General features: G+C 39.4%; 1 protein-coding gene and 1 long non-coding RNA gene across 2 annotated transcripts in view; both read left to right on the top strand.

Moving 5' to 3' along the window:
• Window positions 1-3,170, top strand: part of RNF145 (ring finger protein 145) — a 44,779-nt gene extending 41,609 nt beyond the window's left edge. The window contains 1 exon segment of the mRNA XM_015585262.2: window positions 1,576-3,170. Within this exon segment, the coding sequence (XP_015440748.1) occupies window positions 1,576-1,932 (357 nt within the window). The 3' untranslated portion in view covers window positions 1,933-3,170.
• A 5,265-nt stretch (window positions 3,171-8,435) lies between these two features.
• On the top strand, window positions 8,436-20,628 carry LOC107195280. The gene is made up of 2 exons (XR_003044630.1): window positions 8,436-11,075; window positions 20,082-20,628. It is a non-coding gene; the product is annotated as an uncharacterized LOC107195280 (long non-coding RNA).
• Window positions 20,629-26,915: the final 6,287 nt, after the last annotated feature.

Genomic DNA, 26,915 nt, shown 5'->3' with positions numbered 1-26,915 from the left:
CTTGGAGTGTGGGCTGGTGGAATAAAACCATGGATAGTAGTAGTGAGTATACAGGGCATGTTCTTTCCCCAGGGCTGCTTTACAGTCCAGATAGAGTGTATGTATGTCTGCCTTTAAGACATACAGTCTTAACAGTACAGTTTAGCTGTAAAAGCTGCTACTCAACCAGCCTCTTCTACAGGTGACTAAACACTTGGCCTATTTTTTCTTATATTTCAAAGCTGATTTAAACACTATCTTTCAATTTTTATTCTAGAATCTAGAATAAGCAGTTTTTCTAGTAAGATGCAACTACCACTTTTTTTTATTGGTTTTGGATCATACTTAGAGTACTAGCAAAATAATATTTCCCAGATTGTTTTTGCATCCGAGAGAACTGAGGCATGATGTAGGTTCCACCAAGTTAAGTGGTCATCATTTTGGTTCTGACTCCTTGGTGCTCGGTACCTCTTAGTACTCAGGACAAAGCACAGCAAAGACAGATGCAGGGCACAATAGCTTCAGCAGCCTCTGTCTAAATATTCTGAGATTTAAGAGTCCTCTTTTTGTATTTCCTGTTGTCACATCACTTTTTTTGAGGTGCTTGAACTACCTGCTGATATTACACAGAAAATGAAAGTCAAATTGCTTAACTCCCCAGCTGGCTGCTTTTCCTTGGATGGCTTTCTGCTTAAAAGTTGACTCCCAGATGCTACCAGCTCTTGGCAAGGAATTTCTGTGATAGCCACAACTCCTTGTTTTGGGACTTAAAGTCAATGGTCAATTCACCAAATGTATATTCTTAAATGTAAACTTGGTGTCCTCAGCCTTCCCTCCCTGAATATAGCTTAAGCAAGGAATATTAATTTGGAGTTTACCACCTCGTATTCCAGTGGTTATCAAACTCCAGTGTGCATCTAAGTCACATGGGTGGCTTGCTGTAACTATAGATTTGTAAATGCCATCTTCTGCTATCCCGATTTAGTAGGTCTGGGGTGGCTTACGAATGCACTGGGTGCACTTGGGGGTGATTCTGATGCAAGTCGAGAAACCACTGGCTTATACAGAACATATCTTGAAAACGATATATATCTTTTCCCTAATGAAATTGCCACTTCCTTGCCAACAACCTGGTGTTATGTGACTGATTTTGTCTCCTTGCCAATAATCTCATAATGGAAGGCTCTGTTCAACTGTGTTGAAGCGTAACTGGAAAAGTCCTGTCTTCATCAGATTTTCTGGGGTTCTAAGTATACTCGTGCCATACTCGTGGAGACCCAGTAATCGTACCGCTGCAAGTGTGTCACCTCATGTTTCATACAAGGCAGAACCCAGTCAGGAAAGTCGTTTCTTCCTCATTTTTGGTTTTCACTTTTAAAAATTATTTAGCCAGTGGTTCTTGCATTATTTGAAGGGGTCTCTGATGACAGGAGTGTTCTTACTAAAATAGAAAATGAGTTTTATTCTAAGATCTGTGTTACAAATTTTCTCTGGGAAATTTGTGGGAAAGAAATGTTGCAACCAGAACTTTGAGGGGTAGCAGCAAAGGTGTTAGATAATAGACACTTATGAGGTATCTTCTTCTACCCCTTTTAGGACATGAAATCTGCTGTGATCACGCCTTGCAGTCATTTCTTCCACGCAGGCTGTCTCAAGAAATGGCTGTATGTCCAGGAGACCTGCCCTCTGTGCCACTGCCAGCTCAAAAACTCCTCCCAGCCTCCAGGGTTAGGGCCTGAGCCGGGCCCACAGCCTCACGCTGCAGCTGAGCAGAATGTCGCCCTGCAGGAAGGTACTGAACCCTCAGACCAAGAGCGTCCTCAAGGGGCTGGGACGCAAGCCGGTTCTAGGGACAATAATGAGTGCGTTGCCAGCAGATCAGATAGCCAGGAAGGGACTTGTGAGCCCAAAGAATATCCTCTTAGTGCAAAAGAAGAAAAGCAGCAGGTGTAACACTGACAAAGTTAACTCCAGGGGAAGTTAACTCCCCCTGGGATCTGTGCTCTGATTTGAGGAATGAATGTATGACGCGATTAGGTGGGAAACGACATTCCAAGGATCTAATCCAGGAAGTGCTGTCAGTGGAGACCACCTGCTTTCGTGCCCTTGACATTGTGGGAGACATTTTGTAATGTATGCTAATCAAAATGTATTTATATGTCTTATGCTGATGTTTTGTAGAGGTTTTTCCACAAGGAAATCTCAACAACTTCAGAAACTGCCCCTGATATGTAAGGGATAAATAAAATCAGATTTGAGTGTGTGAAAGGGGCTAAAGAAAGGAGGAAGAAGAGCATAAGGACAACATGGGAAGAAGCAGGCAGAAGTGGAACTGACATTTCACTTTCTGTGGGACAGGATCGTTCTGTTACAGAGCGTGAGCAGAGACTAGTCCCTTTCTCCACCCCCTTTTCCCTCGGTTAAATGGAACTCAGTCTGGTGATTATTGAGTTTTGTACAGCTCTGATCGAAATCAAAGATTTAGAAGCATTGATTGTATTGAGAGATCGAAGCACGCTCATACTTTGTATGTGCTTTAGGGGAGGGGCGGGTGGGCACTTGGGCCTTGCGGGTGCATTCACATCATCTGAGACTCTTGAACTTTGTGATGGAGTCTTCAAAATTTTGATGTATATGAAACTTTTGTTGATATTTGTACACTGTGTTGGCTGTGTGAAGTGAGCTAAAACTCTAATGAACACTTTGGAGTCCACGTTAGCGCAGGAGACCAAAGTGGGAAGGGCTTTAGGCACTGATAATGGCCCTCATGTACTTTTCAATCCTGTGTAATGTTTAATTCTTGCAACTGAATCAAAACAGTATTAAATTATGGCAATATTTGCACTTTGGGAATGAGTACATAACTGTATGATCACACTCTGCAAATGCCACTTTTAAAGCTGTTAATAGACTTTGCACCTTTTCTTTGACAAGGATATGTCATATTTAAATTTTTACATTCATCATGGCTACAGGTAGAACTGGGGAGGGGGGAATGTAATTTTTTTATGGGAATTTTGATATGAAAAGAAACTAGTCATTTATTTATACAATAGGCTTGGCTCAAAAAGTGTTTTTCAGACTTGGTATTCCTAATGTGGGATGTGACTTTATTTTATTTTTCGTAGCAAATTTGGATGTAGACTGACAGACATAGCTGAATGTCTTAATAAATTTAAATTTGAAGAGAACCTTGTTTTTTTCCTGTGATTATTACTATAAAGTGTTTTGTTGAAATTCTGGTCTTAGCAGGTTTTGTTTTTATCTATCTAGGCTTCTTTTATCTTGACCCCTGTCAAAAATGCCCTGTAGATGACAAAACTCTTTGATTGGAAGGGGCCAGTTCTTTGAAATCTATACCAGGGATAGCAGACCCAGTTATGCATTAGAAACGTCTGGAAAGCTTTTTAAAAAAAATTACACATTTTTTAACCACACTTCAGACCTACTGAATCAGCTTTTAGAGATGCCTGAGAACGTGCATTTCAGAGCTTCCTGGGTGATTTTACCCAACTAGTCTGACACCAACACAATTTTACATTTAGTAAAGAAGTGGCAAGACTAGATTTATCTCCCCAGGTGGAGCTGGATGTTTCCAGCCATCCTTTTGGTGAGTCAGGTTAGGCAGAAAATGGAGTAGATGGCTCCCTCTAGTGGTAGTCAGGCTGCACAAAGACCTAGCGGCGATCTCTGATTTAAAACAAGATTTTTCAGCCTTTGTGTAAAAAGTACATTTTAAATATTAAATTTTTTTTTTGTTTAAAGGCATAAAATTGCAGAGTTGAAATCATTTATGCATGGTGAACTTAGCCAACATTTAGTATTGTTTATACATACGTCTGACCAGAGGATTCTCATAGAAGATCTAAGGAAAAGTACTCAGATGTTTTAATAAAAGTAGAGTTTTCTTTGGCATCAAGTTTCACATAATAATAATACACTTTTTTACCTCCTAATAGCACGGAGATCCCAGCTTCTACTTACCAAGTCACAGGAGCCTCTCAGCTCAGCCGCCTGGTGGACAAATAACTCTGTCAGTGTGTATCCTTTGTTTCAGTCAGGGAGCTGCCTTACGTTACAGTAACTACAAAGGTTTATGTCTCACACATTGCTTGTGTGTCTGCACGTAGGCGGTGGTGCTCTTTTTTGGTGCAGACTCTCAGGGATCTAGGCTGACGGAACAGCCACTGTCTTGAACCTCTCCGGTGGTCATGACAAGGAGATAGGGCTCCAAGGGCCGCACATCAGCAATGCCATGCTCCTTCCAGCGCTGGATGTCTGTCCCTTCTGCTCATCACCCTGTGGCCCCACCAGCGCAGGAGGATATGGAAATTCAGTGTTCCTTCTGTGGCCAGGAAAGAAGACATGTTGGCAGTGCTGATGGCTACCATGCTTCAGTCGAAGCAACACTTAATTTTAGTTACACATTAATCACAATTTAGGAGCAAAACTGTGAGTGGTTCAAAATATACCAGTTGAGAACCTCTGACTTAATTTGTTCCTTGTTCTAATATGTTGGGAGAGTAGCATTGTCTAATGCCATTTGTCTTTCAAATTTTTTGTTTTTCAGCCATCTTTGTAATGGTTTCCAACTCACTGCCAGACTTTAGGCCTAAGAAAACATTAAGTTTAACCACCTAGTTTGTGCTTCTGAAGAGGAAACAAAATCAGATTAGATTTTCCCTCTTGTTATACTTGATCAAATTAAGTGACACGGTATTACATCCCTTATGGGCCCTTTTTAGGCCACTTTTCCTGTCCACTTAATGATTTCTACTATTTTTTGGTGTGTATGTATTTTCACCCACGATCACTTTTCTCTTAAAAAAACTTTTAATCATCTTATAAACTTTCATGTCAAAGTTAGTACTAAACACTCTAAACCCTCACACTAGTTAACGTATTTGCAGTTGGTGTTTTCATTTTTTAAAACTTGTTCTAGTGACCTAAATCAGGCTATGTGCACAGCACGTCTCTTGAGGTCAATTTTCAGACATTGAACTGAACGTGAGGCTTCTTGGGGCCCCTTATTAGGGCCTCTGTGTTTTCTCTGTAGTATGCCATGTTTCCATGAGCATTTTACGTCAAAACACTGCTTTCCCAAAAGAGTGACATTCTGTCAAATTGTGAATATAATTAGTTAACAGAGAAGGAAGAATTTTGTAGTTTCCAAGTTTAAAAGGGAGGAATTTTTCTATGGCCGTGGTAATGGGACAAGAGCCTTACAGAAGTTAAAGTATTAATAAGTTATGTGCCAATTTTTGGGGGGGGGTGTGGGGAAACACCTTTAAAAAATAAGTTTTACACTCTAGTTGCTTCCACTCTTGTCTTTCATAAAAACAGAGATAAATAGGTTCTAGAAGAAAAAATTTAGAATCATGTCAAGTTGAAAGTAGGAATTATAAGGTTTTGATTGTTTTTTAAATGCTATATGATTGTTAAAAAGACTTTTCCTCATGTTTTTTAAACACTGCTTATTATTTGAGAAGTGAAGTATTTGAAAAGAATAAAAATCACCCATAATCTCGCTTTTGGAATTAGTCTTTTCAAGTTACTTTTATATTCAGTGACAGCAGAAATCCCTACCAACAAGCACACTCAGCCACCCAGAGTCACTTCTGCTTCTCTTTTTAAAGTCGACTGCCTGTCATTCAGCTTCTGAAATTCAAATACATTCCGAACAGTTTGATAATTGGTCATTATGGCACCCCTATTTCTCTTACCTTTTTAAGATAGCGGATACTATAACACTTAAAACTAGGGATACATCTTAGAGGTAGTACTTGCTTAGAAAATAATCGACAATGCTAGGAGCCATTTAGGGAACTAGTCATTCTTGCGGTCGTTCTGAAAAATACTTCCTTTCTTTCCCCCAGTGGATTCAACATTCAGTTGCAATGCGTGGACAAGGTTGAGCCAAGGTAGGAGATTCGTAAGGAAGACTACGCAAACCCTGCTGTTAACCACACCTTTGCTCTTACCAATACTGATGTTGATGTTCTTTTCCTGATCTATTTTTTATCAATGTTGGCAATTTGCCCCTTAAATTTTCTTTCTGTTTATTCTTAATAGATAAAAAAGCAACTCCTTGCTTATCTATTGTTTTACATGTTCTGAGGTAAGATAGTATAGCTTCTGACTTCCTGGAAATAATAGTCTCCATGAATGTAGACGAAATTCTCAGCCAATTCTAAATGGAATATCCTGTTGCTTTTCAAATGGTTTCTTGCTAAACTGAAGTCGTGTCTCTGGCATCAGGCCTGCTAGTTTCCCTTGACGATCTTTTATCAGTCCCCTTGGATTTCGGTTTGAAATCGGCAGCGGGAGGGGCGAGGGGGACTTGACTATAACTTTTACTCCCTTTCAAGCTGTGTGATCCTCAGCCAGCCTTTGTTTTTCTGGGCTTCAGCTTCATCTGAAAAAGTGATCTCTGAGGTATTATTCTGTTCTTAAGATTTTGTCCGTCTGTATTAATCTTGACCACCGACTAGGCGATGAGCCTCGTGAATATTTTTACATGCCATGCAAATATTAAACTTGGTCAAGGCTCGGTTTACCACTGTGTTCCCAGGGCCTGGTACAGGGCAGGAGCAAAGTATCTACTGAGTGAAAAAATGAGCTTAGTATATGGCTCCTCGTATAAACGCTCTGGTTCAAAAATGGCAGAGAATTTTGTTAGTTCTAGAGACAGCATAACTAACGTTAATGCCAACTGGATGAAGTCATCAAATGGTTTTTGATTGTCTAACAATTCAGATACAGAACTCAGAACTTCTGGAACAGAGGTTACAAACTTGGGGCATGCAGGTGAAATCTGGGCTGATGAATTTTGCTTTGTTTTATGGTTGGGCCTCAATGGTGCACCTTAAAATGATGTTATCAAAAACATTTTTAATTAGCTGCTACCCATTTAAAAGTTGTAAGCCTATACATACAAACTGAATTTTCCAGTTTCTCTTAGAAAGTTGGAAGAGCTGGCTCCATGAGGTTATTCATTCTTGCTTGGCAACAGCAGGAGCTGAGGTGGGGTGAGTGGGCTTTGTAATTCACCCCTGATCCCCGACTCCACCATGACCTGCTCTTGAAAATTAGATTGTCATCAAACTCCTCTGTTTCCATAAGAGATACTGTGATTACTGGGCAAGTTTGGCTTCTCATTTAATGAAATTATAAAGTATAAATATTCTGTATTGGTCAAAGTAGAAAATAGAAGAGAACCAGAAGCAATGCGAATAAATCTGATGTCCATTTGTGAACTGTAAGATCTGTATATTTTCATTTTCCTGTAATTATGCTAGTTCAGTTTTTCTTTTTTTTTTTAAGTGACTTAGTGTTTTATTTGACTCTATTTTCAATTGGGTCTATGTTTGAATTTGACACTCACGATATCGCCAGATTGTTATGTTAACAGGCCAGTGTTTCTCCATCTTTGATGGGCATTGGAAGCAGCTGGGAAGCTTGTGAAAAGCACAGACACCCGGGCCCAACCCCACAGATTCTGGGTGGGTGTGTCTGGGATAGAGACTGAGCCTCCGTTATCTTTTTACAAATTTTGCAGATGATTCCGATCTAATGGAAATGTGAGAACATTTGCCCCAGAGCAAATATTCCTGCAGTTTTGTTTCGGAAACTACTGCTTTTATGGAAGAAGCTTCTTAGAGAAGAAACACACGTGAAGACGTTTGCCTCTGAGGAACATCTGTGGTTAAGGAGCCCAGCAGATCCAACAGCTTGCAGGGTTTCCGCAGTGAAGCAGCAGAGCCTGGCGGGCGCGTTGGTGCCAGGTGCACGCGTGAGACCCGGTCTAGTCTACCAGCCATTCTGGTTGATTAACCACCCAGAAATGTCTGAAACTATTTCTGTTTCAAGGTAAAACATTGTCAGGTTTTTTCCCACGAGCATACAGAACTAAAAAACCATAGAGTTTTAGAAATAAATCAGCCTTCGGAGAGCTATTCGTGTGATACATTTAGAATCTAAGGTGAAGGTACAATTAATAACACGTCACTGTAGGATGTGGACTTTGAGGGTCTCCCACCAACCACCCCTGACGCAGAGGGTAAGGGGTCAGTGTGTGCATAATCATTCTTACCAAAATCGCCCTGTCCCGGTGACTACCACCATGTATTTAAAGAGAAACCATCAGAACTAGGGAACTGCCTCCCTTCCCCCAAGGCCCTTTGAACCCTATGTTAACTGAGCCCATGGTTCTTGTGTTTTATATATCTGATACGTAGATCTAAAAGTAGCATTACATCTTTTTTTTTCTTTGATATTCTCTAAAAAAAAAATAATAGCTAACACTTACCTTGTGCCGTGTGCTCTTTTAATCCCTTTACAAAAAATAAGTTCTTACACTCACCTCTTCATGTAGATATTATCATCCCCATTTTCCAGATGAGGAAACTGAGGCATAGAGGAGTTCAACAATTTGCTCAAAATCCAAAGTGGTAAGTATTTGAACCCAGGAAGTTTGGCTTCAGAGTCTACTTCAGTCATTACATTATAGCGTGTGCCTATTCACAGACAAATGTGTTTCAGAATTTGTCATTCTTATACTTAAAATCAGTAGCGTTGACAGGAAAGATATCTTAGGGACTACTTCCTGTAGATGTCTGTGTCCTGGGTACTTTGCAGGTTTCATTCGTTCTGTAGCCACCATAGATGATTTCTGTCAAACCCCCAAACCCTACCTCCTCACTGTCTCCAATTAGCTTGACTTCCCTATGTCCCCATGGCATCCAGTCAACCCATGTTTGTAAGTAACTCTAGGCACCAGACGTGGGCTCAACGCTGGGCACAGTCCCTCCCCTCATGGAGCTTTCACGGTGCATTTGGAAGATGCACAATTAAATAAGAACACTAAGAGCGTGATGAGTTCCTTGAGCGGGAGCCCAGCTTCTCTATTTGCCCATGGCTGTTTGTGAAATCTATTGTTCATAAGTCCAAAGTGACTAAGGAGAAGTTTAGACTTGTTGCCCCTGGATTCATTTCCCACCAAATACGAGAAAACATTCAATATTTAAGTTTGAAATATTCTTAGTGCTTTCTGTAAGGCATATTTTTTTTCCTCCAAAGACCAGCTCTCTGCTGCTCTGTCACTTGGATACTCTGCAGGTAGATCTGATGGGCCTGGGACCTTTGCAGCCTGTGTTCCTGGTTTGCAGCCTGGTTCCGCCTGCCCCGAACCTTGGTATTCTCAATACCGGATCTTCTCTTGAATCAGCATTAGGCGAGTTAATCTTTGCTGTGCTGCCAACCTATAGGCTCAGACTTGGCAAACGGGCCCCTGGGGCCTGAATCTGGTAAAACTTTTTGTTTTGCTTGAAGAGTGTTTCTTCAAAAATCGTGCTAAAATTGGGAGATTGTGCATAAAATATCTGAATTCCTGAGTTGCCTGGAAAAAAATCAGAGATCTAAGTCCATTCCCACTGTAATATTCCACAGGAGCTTAGGGGCTCCTGTCCCTTAAACTGGCCCCTTAGTTCATCAGGTCCCACCCAGATCCCATCATCTATGTTACCTATGACCCCTGCAGATCACGTACTCAGAAATTCCATTTTGACAATTGCATTTGCTTACCTTTTTGCTGAGTAGTTCTTACATATGCACAGTACTTTTCAGCCATGAGTTGCTTCCTGCTTGAACAGTTCCCACCAAGAAAGCACTGATCACACACACACACCACTTTACAGGTTTATTACCCCTACTTTCATATTCATTTTCAGATCACTTCTGGCTCTTAACTCCTTTTATACCTTAGCTTAGTGGTGTTTTCCAAAAAATTGAAAAAATTAAGTAGAAAACCCAAAAGTATATGATAGACCAGATTCTCAAATTCAAATGCCTACGGGGGCGTGGAGAGGGCAGGCAGGTCATGTCAAGGGCTGAAGTGGGCCAGCCGGGGGGCCTCAGACCTAACAAGCACTCACTCCTCCTGCAGGAGGCATCCCTCCCCAGTTCCCCTCTAAAGAATGTACCTTTACAGAGCACCTGTGATGCTGGGGGTGCTCTCCATCTGCCCTGGTAGCCACGACCTGTGGATATTGAGCACTTGAAGTGTGGCTAGTGAAACTGAGGAACTGAATTTTTAATTTTATTTAATTTTTATTAATTTAAATTTAAGTAGCCACATGTGGCTAGTGACTACGGTACTGGAATGAGCCTAGCTGATGATTACTGAGCAGAAGTGAATATGGGTCCAATGTGGCCAGATTTTCCAGAGGATCCAGGAATCCATATATATATATTTTTGGGAGATGAAATCTCTTCCATTTAATATGTTGGCTCCATTTTTTACATGTTGTAAAAGCCAAACAAAACACATTAATGGGATGAATTGTGGCCTGTGACCAACTGTCGTTGCCCTCCACCCATTGGATTAATGTATAGTCAAGGGCAGAGAGAAAAACACCTCTAAGGTGTTATTGCTCTGACACAGAGCCTTACTTGCACAATGAAAGTTTTTGTTTGTTTGTTTGAGAGTTTATCAGTGGCAGAGTTTATATAATCATACCCTGTGAAAGCATATAATAAGGGATATGGAGGCTGAGACATAATAGATGAAGAGAATGTCTTCGGCTGAGAGTGAACAGCAAGGGTAAAGACCCAGAGAAAACAGAGGACATAGCACTTTGGGAACCTAAAGAAGTTTTATGTGCCTGCTCTGTTCACTAGCCACATATGGCTATTTAAATTTAAGTAAAATTTCAAAAATTAAAAATTCAGTTTTTCAGTCATATTAGGTACATTTCAAGCGCTTAGTCGCCACGTATGGCTATTCACCGCCACACCGGACCTTGAAGATGTTGAGCATGTTTGTAATTGCACAGCCTCGGGGACAGCAGAAGAGCTCAGAGAGTGGAGAAGATAGAGGGGAGAGCGTGGGGAAGGGACATCGTGAGAGAGTTAGAGAGATGCTCGGGATGAGGCCATGAGGTCACCAGGGGCTGGCGTACCACATTAGGAAGTTTGGACTTTGAGCTGCAGATTTGTCTTTTAGGAAGCTGGTGCTGCTGCTGTGCTGTGTGGGAAATGGATTGCAAGGAGAACAAGAGTGGATGCTAGAGACCTGATAAGAGACAGTGGCAGTTCAGGTAAGAAATGAGGATGCCCCAACAGGTGCACATTATCCATTATCCACTATCCACCATGCCTGACTCAGGACCTAGAGTACAGCCATCACTTACAGTGCCAGATGTAGAATACCCACTCAAAAGAGGCCTGATTCTGCAAGCGAGGACACTAAGGTTCATAGGGGTTAAATAAATTAACCTCACAGACCATACAGGTAGAACTGTGATTCTTATCCATGGCTGTTTAGTTCTAAAACCTGAGATTGTTTTTTATTTTATTTTTCTTTCTATGCAATGCCCTCATCGACTTCACCCACATTTAGTAAGTGTCTCTGGCTACAGTCTCACCAAGATTTCATTTTTTGTTCCTTATAAGATTAAGAGATTGATATTTCGGGGCATTTTTTTTTTCATAGCCAACATCTTCTATTCCAAATTAAGGGTAATCACAGCTGGTTGGTTGGGTTCAGTGCCAGAGCCCAAGCTGGATAACAGTCTTTGTATGTGATATTAAATGTGTGAGCTTTTATAAAAATGTGTGCCTTTCAGGAATTCTTCAGACATTTGGGGAATTTAAACTAGTAATTTATAATAGATTTCTTTGCCTAGCATGATAATTTCCTGATGAAAAGAGTGTGTGCGTGGGTGGGGTCGGGGGAGACTTTATCTCAAACTGTGTATAGCAGTAAAAAAAAACTTAGTTGAGACTTGGAAAGTCTCAAGCCTGTAGGTGTAAGTTTACTTGCCTATTTTCTTTTTTTTTTTAAAAAATAAATAGCGCTTTTAAAACTTCCTTGAAACTTTATTTTCCTTTTTTTGGTCATTTTTGTTTTGACATAATTTCAAATTTACAGAAAAGTTGCTAGAATAGTACAAAGAACCCCTGTGTACTCTTCACCCAGATTCACCAGTTGTTAACCTTTTGCCACATTTGCTTATCATTTTATCTTTACACACACACACACATACACACACACAGAGTTTTTGAGCCACTTGAGAATAAGCTGCACACATGATGCCACTTTACCCCTACGTGTTTTAGTGTATATTTTCTAAGACAAGGACATTTTCTTACAGAATCACAGTAAAATGACCAAAACAGAAAATTTACACTGGTACAGTATTGTTATTTAATCCACAATATCTAATTCACAAGATTATTCGAATTTCATCAATTATCCCAATAATGTCCTTTTGTAGCCGTCTACAACTCTTTCTACCCACACACATGCAGAACTGAATTCAGGGTTACTCATAACACTGAGTTGTTAGATCTCTTCAGTCTCCTTAATCTGAAACAATTCCTCATACTTTTTTCTGACTTTCATGACATTTATATTTTTGAAGAGAAACAAATAGCAATAGATTATGGATTATGGATAGTATAATTTAGATTGTGTATAGTATATTATAGATAATGTAAGAATTCATAAATCCATATTAATAAAAACAAACAAATAAGTAAAATAATAAGTAATAGAGAAGGGAATGACAGAATTAGAGAATTACCATTTTGCAACCATTATAGTAATAATTGATTCAAGCAAGAATTATCAATGGATAGTAAAAATAGCAAATGAAAGTTTGAAGAGGAAAAATATATTTAACTTCAAAATATTGCTCCACAAATCAGATGTTAACTAGAAAGGAAAGGACAGTAACCTCACAGTGGGTAGCCCTGGCAGACACCGTGTTAACCAAATCTGTCCCATCACCAATAATGGGACAAACCATCATCATCTGCTTCTCTCTATGATACACTAAGGAAGGGCACAACTTTACTTAGGTGGTACTCCTGTTAAAAACAGACAATCTCCAACGAGAGATATTGAACAAAATAAGCTTTGCTTTTTAATTGACTTGCTCAAATTAAGGGTTGCATAAAAAGTTGCATTGTCAAAGGGCACCACTAGATGTCACTGTGGTCTTGCAAGTTGCACAAGTTTTCCATGTTTTGGTAAAGAATATCAATTTCTTTGCGGCCTGCCTCTTGACTTCGACACCTTTGCAGACGAGACACATTTAGCCAAGCCCAACACATATAGCTTTTGAGAAGGCTACAAGTTAAATAATGGTAAAAGCAATGGAGGAAGAGGCAGGCGACTTAGATTTACACCTTTCTCTGCCTTTAAAAAGTGTAATGGCAAATCCTGTAATTTCTGCCCTCTCTCTGGACCTTGGTCTCTTCATGTGTAAAATGAGGAGATCCGGATCGTCTGCTCCTAGTTTCCTTCAGTCTATGATTTTAAGTTGATATTTTCTTAACTAACATCGTTTCAGTGCTTTTTATAAGGTTTTGTCTAACCATGTTGGAATCATTATTGTTTTTTTATTTATTTTTTTACCCAATACTCTAATTTAGCTAATGTTTATCTTTAAGTCGACTCAGTTTTTAAAAATGTAAATAAAGAAAAAATTTATAGGCTGATCACAAATGGAAACCACTTCACTTACCATAAATAGAAGGTAAGCACAAAAATAAATATAATAAAGACGACATAATATAATTAAATTTGAGCTCAATGCTATTGTCTGCCAAAGGCTCAGAGCCTATGACCTGCTCTTTTTTTTTTCCTTTTTAAAGAGAGGTGTTAAAGAGAAGTTGAAGACAGACTAACCTTGAGCCTTTCCTCAAGAACAGAACTTTCTGTCTTTGCAGATCAGTATTAATTCTGTATCCATGAAACCAAACACAATACTTCATATGCCATCTGAAACCGTGCTTTTAAAGCTGTTCTAAATTGTATTATTTCCTCCCTCCTTCTCTCCCTTTCTTCCTTTCCTTTTTTTTTGTTCTTTCATTTTTTTTTCTTTCTTTTAACTCTCAATTCTTCAATATTTCTAATAAACCAGAAAGAGGATGATTATAAATCATACATTATTAATCTTTTTCTTCAACCTATATTTAAGCTTTTATTTTATTTTTGATATTCCTTTCAGTGTAGTATCGGTTTAACTCCCTCTAGTTTCTATTTAAATTTGCTTTTAGTCAGTCTTCTTCCATTTAAAATGCTCACTCCCTTTTAAACAGAGGAGATGATATATATCCTTGTGCTGTCAATGTCGAAGCAATTATATGCCACCAAATGGCTTGTGATTTGGCATCTTCTCCTGATAAAGGCTTGTGATAGATAGGATGTGTCAGAGGTCAGGAATTCTGCTGAGTACAACCTGAGGGGATGCTTCAAATTGCTTGAGCTTTATCCAAATCCCCTAGGACACAATCAGAAAACTGGTCCCCTTCAATTTTGGTGCCGAGGTTCTTTTCTTCATTCTTCACAGAGATTCAGAGTGAAGACGGCTAAGGCTGCGCCACCTAATTGCAAGCTTTCCTCCTTAACATTAGGGTAGCTTTTTTCCTGCTTTGTGTAATCTGTTATAATTATTAATTGCTGGCCACAATTAGCATAGGGAGTTTTATAAGCGCTGAGACGATTTGGTAACTACCCAACGTTACTGAATAATTTAAAAAGGAGAAGGCCAAGAATTTCCATCAAATACATTTTGTTTTCTTAACGCCTGTGTAACCGTTTAGGTAAGGGAATCAGGAAATACATCAATACACCAATTATTTTCTGCATCATAGTTATTTTTTTATAATTTTATTTTCTTGGCACAGTGGATTTAATTAGCCATTAGAAGCCGAAGAGCCGAGAGGTCAGTTTCACCATTCAACAAAACAGAATGCTTTCTATCGGGCATGGGACCATGTTCCTATCTGCAAAAAAAACTAGAGATATTTCAGAAGAGATTTGCATAAAAATATTATGAATCAATGGAAACTTTTTTTCTATACCACGTTCTGTAGAACTATGCTCTTACCACGCACCCATCCCAATTCAGAGTAAAAACCCCTATTTTTTGTTTTGTTTTTTGTTTTCTCAGATTTCATCACTGTAAGCATGCTAAGATGCAAACCAGAGTGAACAGATATTATAAGATTTCATGAGGTACACTAAATACGCTAATGAAAATCAAATATGAAGCATGACTGTTTTCTGGTGAGAGACTTGAGATCGGCTAAAGGATTCTTCAGGTTTCCTCTGGCCCCGTTTGTTCCCAGTGCTGATTAATGTTTATGATTTCATTATCCTCTTTATGTTTACTTTATGTTTATGGCCCCGACATGCAGTCAACTGTTTCATTATGCGTTGACATCAGTCTTAATGGATGCTGGTATTCTAGCAGAGCCTCCTTCCAAGGTTAGCTGAATATCTCCAGTAAGTGTCCTTTGAGTCCACTTCTGGAACTATATTCCCAGTATACACCCAGGGCTGCAAATTATACTTTATTTCATTGTTTTAAAGTGTCTAGAGCCAACATGTCTATTTGAGATACTGAACCAAGTATTGTCTTCCCAGCACATCTGTAACTATTGATTCTGATGAGAGAGACCTAATTATATTTGTGCTTATCTTAGGACTACAGCATCGAAAGAGGCTTTAAAGATCTGTCATCCCATTTGCTGCTCGGGTCCCCAATGTATCAGCCTTCTGTGATGCAAGTAATAGGAACCAACTCTGGGCAAGCTAAACCAAAAGGGGTATTTATTTTGTTAATAAAGAGTGGCTCATGGAATTAAAAAAAACTGCCAAAGAACTGGGGTCTGCAGGGTCAGAAACCAACCATATTGACTCTGGGGCTCTAGGTACCAGGTGCTAATTGGCAATGTCTTTAGGAGTTATCCGGTGGTGACTTCAAGGGGATGCTTGGAGGAGCATTAAATTGCCCCCAAACCCTAATTATTAGTCTGGGCAGTTGAGATTTCTTACCTTTTTTCAAAACGCTGGTAAAAGTAGTTTAAAGTTGTCCCCCAAATCTTATCCTCCACTAGATTGCCAGCCCCATCCATCCCTTCTACACAGAAATGATAAAGCAGCCACGGGGAACAACCACTAGGGGGCATCAGCTTTGCGTGGTCTCCCCAGCTCCACCCTCCTACCCCTTGCAGAGAAGAGAGTTCCCAGGGAGGGAGTCCATTTGTCTCATTCTAAGTCACGTTGCAACCACCCTGCGTCCAGGTTTATTGTGCAGTCAAGGCTGCCACAATAGGTGAGAGAGAATTCCCCACCAGGGGAAACTGGAAGCTGTTCTTCAAGGTAGGAAGGATGACCGGAAAATGTGTGTTCACTAACCTTTCTAAGACAGGGCTGTGGGCCGTGCGCCGTGTTGATTCCTCAAGTAGCTCTTGAGAAGGTATTTGTACTGACGGTAGAGTTAACATAGGGTTGCCAAAAAGGCTGCGACATACAGATTTTTAAAATCTTGAACCATTTTTAAAAGCTTTATTAAGGTATAATTTATATGTAAGAAGCTGTACATATTTAAAGTGCAGTATTTGATAAGTTTTGACATACGTATGTACCTGTGAAACAATCGTTGTATATATATGGTTATAAAATGAAAGTTTGTTCACCACCATCTAAGTCGAGAGATAGAGTAGCATCGTCATCCTGGAGACCATCCCTGTACTCCATGTGCCCGTGTCCCTCTACACTTCCTTCCTCCTCCAGGAGGTGACTACTATTCTCACTTAGGCAACAGTCACTCGCTTTACTTCCTGTGTTCCCACCTATACACTCATGCCTAGACCAGGTGGTTTAGTCTCCCCTGAGCTGAGAAGGAGATGTAAATGGAATGATACTGTATGACTCTTCTGCACCTTGATTATTTCCCTCAAAGTCATGTGTTTAGACTTGTAGCTGCTGGCACGTTGGAGTGAGGGAGTTGACAAATCTTGTCCTTAAAAAACAAGTATTAAGTTGGTCAGAACTTCAAAAACAACCATTATAGTGCTCTGGAAATTGACTAAAAGCATACCACAAACTGTTGTTTAATGGATATAAAGTTTAAATTTTACAAGATGAAAAGTGTTCTGGAGATTGGTTAAGTGTATTCACAGTTAATATACTGAGAATATACTTAACACTACTGAACTATGTACACTTAAAAATGGTCAAGATGATAAATTTTCTGTTATATATATTTTATCGCGACTTTAGAAAATGGAAAGAAAAGCTTGCCTGGAGAGCTCAAGACTTCAACACATGTCATTATGCCCGTATAAACAAAATGTACCCTAAAAAGTTTTTTTAAAAGAGAAGTACAGATATTGAATTAGCAATTAAAAATATTCCCACAGAGAAAAGTCCAGAACCAGATAATTTTTACTGGTAAATTCTATTAAATATTTGAAGAAGAAATAACATCAATTCTTCACAAGCTTTTTCCAAAAATAGAACAGGAAAAAACACTGCTAAACTCATTTTATGAGGCCACTATTATCCTGTTACCAAAAACCAGACAAAGACCTCACAAAAAAAAAGAAAACTATAGACTAATTTCCCTCGTGAACATAGATACAAAAATCCTTGACAAAATAGAAGTAAGTTGAATTTAACAACCTATAAAAAGGGTCATACACTATGACCAAGTAGGATTTACTCCTGGAATGTTGGGTTGGCTTAACATGCATTTCTGTAGAGTGTATACCTAGGAGTGGAATTTCTGGATTATAAGGTAAAAATTTTTGTAGCTGATGCCAGACTGTTTTCCAAAATGGTTATGCATATTAGCAGTTATGTGAATTCCCATATGTATTAGGCAACATGTGAATTGTCAGACTTTTTAACATTTGCTTAATTGATAGGTATAATGGTGTCTTATTCTGGTTTTATTTTGTATTTGCCTGAATCCTAATGAAGGTGAGCACGATTTTATCTAATATATTGATTATTTGGATGCCTTTTGTGTATATCTTTGAAATCTCTTTTAGGTTTATAAATAGTGGTATTGTATAACATTTTATTGAGGGTTTGCTATGTGCCAAGCACCGTTTTAAGTACTTCATATAGATTTATTGTCACAATATCTCTATGAGATAGGTACTCTTATTATCTGTATCAACTGCTATTTTCTTTGTCATGATGATAATAATGTGATTTTTCTCTTTTAATCGATTGTGATGAATTATATTACTTGATTTTCATTGTCTTACACCAACCTCAAAATCAAAGGCTAAGTCCTACTTGTTCATGAGATACAACCCTTTTATATTTTGAATTCAATTTGTTAATATTCTGTTTAGAATTTTTAAAAATCTGTGTTCATGGGTAAGATTAACCTATAATATTCCTTTCTCATACTGTTCCTGTTAGATTTGGGTATCTATATTATTTTTAATCTTCAGTATTCATACTTTTTCGATTCATCTCTTCTACTAGTTTGGAAGTAACACACTATAGTTCTACAATTTTGTTATTTATGTTATTTATAGGTTGAATTGTGTCTCCCACCAAAAGATATGTTGAAGTCCTAACCCCTGGTACCTGTGAATGTCTGACACTTTCCAAGTCTGAGGGAGTGCAGACATGTTTTCTGCTTTCTGTTGGTTCTGCCGAATCTCATGATATAACGGTGTTTCCTTCTGTTCTGCTAATCTTCGGCCGCTTGCTTTCTTTGCCCTCGTGAAGTTATTTGTAAGGATAACCCAGGCCTGGCCCAGACACTCGTGCCCCCTGGGAAGCTTGGGTTTGCTCTGTCAGGTCTCTGGGTGCTACCAGTTGAGGACAACCTTACACCTTTCACAATTTGAGATTCCTTAGCCAACTCAGGCTGTGAGTACCTGGGGCCACCCGGTGAGTTCCTGATCTTCCCGAGGGCTGAGGGCAGGTCTGAGGCTAAAAGGCCCCAGTGTTGGGAAAGAGGGATAACCTCAGACTCACTCTGGCCTGACGGTGAAAACCCGGCTTTGAAATCCCAGCTTAACGTGAGGAAGTTTCTTAATAATTTTCACCCTGGATGGGCGTGGAGCCCTGACCTTTTCAGCCCTCCCCACCCCATAGCGCAGCCTCTGCTAGAAGCTCAAGTGAGCAATAACCAGGGACAGTCTGAGGCATAAGTGCTTTAGTGTCCAGAACTCCACTTCTCTCTCTGGTTACAGGTCTTTCTCCAGAAATCGGCCTGGGAACGCCCCGCTGTCACTGTCATTTTAGCTCTTCAGCCCTTTTCAGGAGATTTCAAAAACATTTAAACCAGTGTGTGTGTGTGTGTGTGTGTGTGTGTGTGTGTGTGTGTGGTGATCTGAATGCCATAGCTGCCATGATCGGAAACTGGAAGCTTGATGATGTTGTTTTTAGTCTCTCACATCCTTAAATATGTCCATGTTGTCATGGTACCCTCAGAACATAATAGAATTTGGGGATTTAAATGCCTGCGAAGTACTGTACACATGGCCATGGACTAGTGCAAAGAGAAAATGTGAATTTTCAGATTTCTTACCTAATTCTAGTTGTTCTAGTCTTTATTAAATCACAACTGCTTCCATGTCTCAAGGTTGTATGATTTCTACAAATCTTAATATAAGAAGCTGCGCTTATAAAGTCTTTCAAAATGTTAACGTATTTCCTGGAGATAAAACAGATTTATTTGAGCAGACGATCAGGCTTGTGAATAGAAGCCTTCAAATACACACAATTAAAGAATCAACAATTTCTCTTGTTTATTAGGAACAGAGGCTATTATTTTCTATTTTTAAACATCTGCATTTTCTCACATAAACCTTTATGCAAAGTAGCGAAACAAAATATTTTCATTAAAATGTTAAAATAACTATGCTGTTAAAACTAAGACTACTGTAAAGACTAAAAGAAATTTTAACCCAAATTATAAAACGCTCCGATCCAAAGATCTACGTATACTCTTATTGTGCGGAGCTTCCTGTTCCCAAGGTTAAAATCCTCATGAACAAATGCAAGTGCCGGCTTTCCCACTGCCGTGGCGACACCTGTAAAGCCCAGTCTGTGTTCTGGTTCCCAGTGGATGTGCTGTGGAAGGTGCAGTTCATCGCACGAGAAAATATGTGCCTTCTCTCACTCAGACGGCACACGTGTTCATGCCATTCCATTTTAGAATATAAATACTGAGTTAATTGTTCTTCGTTCTCTAAAAAGCCAAGAGAGGTAAGAAGAATGGCCGTAAAATACATATCACGGAAAATTGATTTCCTCTCCCTGTGGTGTCCAACAGCGATGAAGTCAGAGCGGGCACCGAGTGACTGTCACACGCGCCTCACCAGGGACCAGGGGACTGGCGTTCAGCAGAAAGGCTATTTCCTCAGCTGGTGCAAGAAGCCTGACACACTCTGCCCCTCCTGGCTCCATGGCCTCTACCTGACTCACCTCAAATGCCAGAGCCTCGAGGGTCTGAACGATGCTCGAGTACCTGACTTGAGTCTCCTGTGGATGATTCTTCCACCTCGGAAGTTTTGCACATGTACTCAGAGGAGAAAGTACATCTCTTCAGAGTCAGCATAGCAGGGTGCTGACGGGAGCAGTGTGGCCTCAGCGGGTGGCCCAGGATTGAATGTGGACTTCACCACTTACTGCCCTTGGAACCTAGACAAACTCACTCACCTCTCTGTGCCTCAGTTTTCTCATTCGTTAGAGGAGAATAATGACAGTTTCCACTTCATAGACTTGCTGTGAGGAATAAATGAGATCATAAATGGAAAGAATTTAGTCATTGGCATATAAAAAGTGCTCAATAAACGTTGGATATTAATATTCAGACTTGAGAAGCGTTTTGCACAGATTTGGTTAACTCACCTGGGGAGAATAATATTCTTGAGAGAGAGTTTTGAATGTAGTTCAGAAATAATTAAATGCCTTTCTTGATTGAAATAGAAAGGCAATTAAGACAATGAAGCATTTTTCTCTGTGTTATCTAGGACATATTTTTCTCATTTTCCTCTTGTAATGGGAAAATTTGAAACTCACACAGAATGGTGACAAATTACTCATCCTGAGGTTAATTGTTCCCCAACAAATACATTTCAAGTAAGGAAGGTGGGAAAGATTCCAGAGGCGTCAGAAGCCAACCCAAGCAGGCCTAGATTTCTGGTGTTGCCAGCTTACGATTTTGGAAAAATTCTTTAACCCGTTTGGATCTCAGGCTCCCTGACTATAAATTCGGGGTAAAAAATACTAAACTGCAGTGGTGGTGTTGGCAGGTTTACGGGTGACAGGCTGTAGAGAACTGTCCCATAGTAGCTAAGCAGCAACAACCCAAAGCTGACTTTGCAATATGTTCCAGAGACTGATGGTAAGAGGGAGCAACCTGTTCATATAAAATGAACCAATTAACTAGGCTCTATTCACCTTACCCAAGCAAACTGTCTCCCTCATGTGTGTTTCTGATCATTTGGGATGGGGCACGTAACAACTCAGATATATGTCTAGGAATAGGGTAGTTGGGTGGAGAGAGGGGATAGTGACAGCTTAGAATGTCATAGATGTTGCATTCATTACCTTCTCTATACACATGATTATTTACTGATGGTGTTTTATTTATTTCACTAATATGTATTGGGAAGGCTCTATGACAGAGCATGTGGGAACAGAGGGCAAAATGTACATTTCAGGGAGAGGGGAGGGAGTGAAGAGCCTGGGATTACCTGGGTCAAGCTCATCTTTAGTCACGTCCTCTCCATGACCTCCATCGATATCACAGTAGGCTAAGGCCAAAACAACCCTAAAATCTCAATGACTAAACATAATAGAAGTTTATTTCTTGCATGTATAAAGTCTGTTTTCTCATATGGCCATTTAGTGACCCAGATTCTTTCTACTTTGTGATTCTGACACAGCTCAGAGCAGAGGTCAGCAAACTATGGCTCGTGGGCCAAATTTGACCTACTGTTCTTGTAAGTTTGTTTGTTTTGTAAATAACATTTTATTAAAACACAGCCCTATTCCTTCGTTATGTATCACCTGGGCTCTGTAGGTGATCTCACACTACGTGGCAGAGTGGCATACTTGCAACGGAGACTGTGTGGCCCCTGAACCCTAAAATATTGACTCTCAGGATCTTTACAGAAAAAGTGTGCTAAGCCCTACCCTCGAGCATCGTCTCTTATCTTGGATTCTCTGATTCAGCAGAAGAGTAGAAGGTTGTGTGGGAGGTTTCTATGAACTATGTTTTCCATCAATTCCACCTACGTTTTGTCAGCCAGAACTCAGCCGTATAGCCGCCATACCTAGCTGCTAGGGAAGCTGTGAAATGCAGGCCAGCAACGGCCCAGGAGGAAAACACGAAGCTGTTCTTCATATGCAGGCACTGTGCCAGACTCCCATTCACTCGATCCTCTTCGCCCCCTCAAAACAGCTTAAGAATGTACAGTCCTACCTTGCAGATGAGATAACTGAGGTTCAGAGAGGTTAAGCAACTCCATTCAAGGTCTCCAAGCATCAAAATAGTGGGAGTGAGGATTTGACAGGCAGAATATCTTGCTCTGAAGCCTGTGCTATGCTGTGTGGCAAAAAAAAATTTAATTGTGGTAAAACAAACACAACATGTGCCATTGCAGCCATTTTTAAGTGTATAGTTCCGTGACATATAAAATATATTTTGAAAGTGGGAGATTCCTAGATTTTGATATTTAAAAGCTTATTGCAATGAAAATCCTAAGCTTTTAAATTTTGGAATTTAAAAGCTTAGGACTTTCATTGCAATGATAATCTTAAAATGAAGCATAGTGAGACTTATCTTGGCAATTAACGCTGAATACGGACACAGAATTTCCAAGCTACAATTTTAGTTCCTGTCTATTGGTGTCAACAGTGATTCTCGACTGTCATAGGCTATTTAGAAAGGGACGGAGGTGAATTTGATAGTAAAATGACTCCCTTTAAGCTTTACCTATACCATATGAATTAAGGACTGCCTTCTGGTGGTTCTAAAAGAGAAAAGTGGTAGAATTGAGACATTACCCAGGACATAATTTTATAGACATGCCACACCCCAAAGAACCTACTTTATTGAATTCAGAACCATACTGACATTTGAGTGGGAATTTAGTTTCCCTAAAACAATGTCATCTAGCACATTTTATTACTTTTCATCTATAAATCTTTGGTTTTGTGGGGTTTTTCTTTTTCATTAACTTTGAAATTTGGTTTCACAGTTTAAATATTTTTATGCAAATAGTTTTATGCTTGTACAAACTTAAGAAGATAGTAAAATTAATTTAAATAAAAAACATGAGGGATCCAGGAGAATATTTTCTCTTTAAAAGGTATGTGGATATAACTCAGTTTTATAGGAGTCCACCCCACAAAGATAATTCTCTTTTACAAAAGACTTACATTTGAATTGGGAAACTGTACCAGTCAGGATAGACTAAATTAAGCTGCAGTAATAAGCAGCCCCCAGATCCCAGTGGCTTAACCCACTTGCTTGCATAAATCAGTTGCATATTGGTAAAGAGCTCTGCTTATCGTGGTCATGACAGCAGTACCCAAACTGATGGATCTACCCTAAGTAATACTTCTGGTCGAGGGGAGCAATAACTCTGGGGGTTTTCTCACCTCTAGGTAAATGCTCTGGCTCAAGTAAGTCTGATGACCACACCTAACTTTGAGGAGAGGACTATGGCCTTTATGGGTGCCCAGAGGAGAGAGAAAACAGGGACGAGCTGACAGCAGTGATGTCTGCATAAAGTACCCACATTTTTCTGTGAAGCAGTGCCCTGTGGCCTGGTTTTGACACTTTCTATTTCCTGGTAGAGTTGCAGACAGTTTTCTTAATTTTATAGGAGACTGTGGCTCTTGGGTTATAGCCAAACCCTGCTGCTCACTAGCCACGTGGCGTGGGCACATCCAAACCTTGGCTCCCCCTCGCCCCCATGAAATGGGGGAGTAACCAGCAGCATGATTTGTTGGAAAGAGTCAAGGTAATAACTCATGTGAAACTTCTGTCAATTGTAAATTATTATCTAAATGGAAGTAATAGTATTATTTCCGACAATCAGTCACGCCACACTAAGGAGAAAGAACAGATAGTAATGATTTCACCCGATAGCACTTGTCACACAATCAATATTTTCTCATAAAAGTTTCCTGAAAATTCACAAGAAATTTTCTTAGGTGATCTGATAATGCGACCTGAAAAGAATAGTTCTCCGATAAAAGAACAAAATTTTCCTCTTGGTTAGAAAATGACAAAGCATTTTACATGACCCCTGATCTATATGGCTCACTTTTCTAGCAGATTCCCTCATTTTAAAAAATGAGGTTGAAGAAAAGAGGCACTATCTATCTTGGCTAAGAAGCAGTTGTTTTAACTTGCGATCCATATGAAAAAATTAAAGCTGTTTCACAAAATAGTGCTAATGCTAGGAACACAGAGAGAGTCTTTTAACTGTAGCACTGACTCCCGAAACCGATATCACCCAAAGATCTCAGAATTCTCGCTTAGTAGAACTGGATGGCATCCTGATCTTGTCTAATACTCTTAGTTTCCAGACGAAGAAGGTAAAGTCTGGAAAAGAGACATGACTTGCCTTAGCTCATGTTCCTTAAACACAAGTTGATTAACCAAATGTTTTTTCCCTTTCACCACCCTACAATGATAGAAATGAACACAATGGAGGAAGAAATGCTTCTCTGTTCTCTCATACAATTGCTAATACAGTCTTTTCTAATCAAGCCCTACGGAACCCCCTTCATCGTGTATCTGCGAGTGAGCAAAGGCCCTATTGGAAATTGTTGTGGAGGTCCAGCAATGACTTTGAGATTCCCTTTTAGCATTCAGTTGTTTCCCCCCATTTCAGAGCTTTCTAAATAACTTTTTTGACCCACAGAGAATGTATAAATTGAATAAGGAAACAAGGGACAAATTTCAGATTAGATAATTTCATTATCTGATTATTTATTTATTTATCTTGATTATTTTATTTAATTGTATGTGGAAGTCTACTGTTCACTCTAGGAGAAGAATTTTCACGTTGTCTGCCCAAAGAAAAGGAAAGATGAATTACTTTCCTATGCATATTAGTCAGGAGAGGCTCAGTTACACTGCAGTGAAAAAAAAAAAAATCTCTGGAACTTACAGTAATGAAAGATTACTTCTCATTCATGCTGCATGTCTACTGTGGGTTGGACACTACATCACCTTTGCAAAGAGTGATAGACAGGCTGAGGGAAACTCCATCTGGGGGTGGCCAGCCTCCGTGGCATGGGGAAGGGGATTTGGTAAATTGTACACTTGCGCTTAAAGCCTCTGCCTATAAATAATACATACTGCTTTTGCTAATACCTCATTTGTCAAACCACAGGGCCACATCTAAATGCAGAAGGATCAGAATATTTCAATCTTACCATGTACCTGGAAGAAGAAAACCATAATTTTGGTGAACATCTCTCCATACTAGGAATAAAAAAGAAGAAAACAAAACAGACCCCCCTCACCCACGTGACAAAAAGCCAGTGTCTCATGCCAGCAATATGAATCAAATCTCCAATCAGGATAATAAAATATCTGTCGTTACACAATAAAATTACTTAATAAATTCATTTGCTGCAGGTGAAATTTCCTGAATTTATTTCCACATCTTTATACAAGAGTATTGCATAAAATGGGAAGCAGATACAAATGAACTAAACTAAATTGGGGCTGGAATGAAGTTTCTAGAAATGCATTGTGGACCATCTAAATGGGGAGGCAATTTTATGTCTTTTGTGGATTTTGTTAGACTCATTTCTCTGAGGAGAGATTGCTTCTTTATGACTTGACTACACTAGTCAACAGTCTTTCTAAAATAATTTGATGGTTGGAAAGTTAAGCCCAATCAGACAGAAAAGTTCATTTTCACTTAAGTTGCTAATAGGAGTAATTGCTTAATGGGTCACTCTAAAAAGAGACTGTGAACCTTTAAAACAGTCTTTTTGGGAAATGTTTAAAGGTCTGGAATATGCTTAAACAACCCTCATTTGTTTCTTTTATTTGGGTATAATCATTTGCTTAGATACATATTTTTAAACTTCTAGCATATTACTAGCGACAAAATGTTTCAAGTGAGGGAAACTCAAACTAGCTCAGAATGTCCCCTAAATTAAAAAATAGAGTTTTGTACTTTCCAGAATAATAAGCACTTTTATAGTCTTTCTTTAAATCTTTCTTGGTAAAAATCTACAAAGCAAGAGGAAAGGGCAAGAGTCCAAGTCTGCTGATTTACCGTTTAATTACGCCCCCCCTCCCCCGCCTGCCCCTTAAAGTTTTATGGCAGTTCAGGGTTAACATTAACACCCCAAACATAATAAACTAAACATATTTTATTACATATTTTATGTCCAAGATGAAAATGAAGATCTAACGGTGAGATAATTTTATACAGAGGTACAGTGAATTCTATGTGAGCAGGGTAAGTCAATTTTGTGTGCTGTGCTTTAGTTTTTAAACTGTCATTAATAATTGGGTCAACAGCAAATTTTTAGTGAGTATTGACTACATTATGAATATCAAGTACTTAGCTATTTTTCCTTATTTAATTCCCACAGGAAACCTACGTTCACAAATGAGGACATTGAGGATAAAGCGACTTGACCAAGATCACCTAGCTAGTTAGTAACGGAATAATCTTTTGGGATAAATCACTGTGGTAGCATTTCAGTCAAAGTATTTGATCATTACAGTGTTTTTCCAGCCCAACTCTCCTGGAAAAGAAAGAATTTAAATTGGCAGTAGTTCGTTTATTCATAAGTAGGTATATGAGTGCCCACTATGAAAGCAAAGTGCTTAGCATAGTACATTGCATAAAATGTTCCATAGTATGTGCTCAGTGAATACTAAGTTTTATTGTATTACTTTTATTGTCGTTACTATAAGCAACAACAGTCATTGTTAGGGAGCTCCCTGCTTAGAGAGGGGAGAGACACAAACTATTTTCTGTCCAGTGTGATATGAGCACTAGGGAAATGAGAGAAAGGTACGAGTGACTGCCTAGAAAGAGTTTGGAGAGGTTTCACGGAAGTAGTGAACTTTGAGCGGATGACTGCAAGGGAGGGGAGCTTCTCCAGGTGGAGA

This window comes from Pteropus alecto, unplaced genomic scaffold (assembly GCF_000325575.1).
Source record: "Pteropus alecto unplaced genomic scaffold, ASM32557v1 scaffold40, whole genome shotgun sequence".
Classification (NCBI taxonomy): Eukaryota; Metazoa; Chordata; class Mammalia; order Chiroptera; family Pteropodidae; genus Pteropus; species Pteropus alecto.
This window is presented reverse-complemented; position numbering and strand designations above follow the sequence as displayed.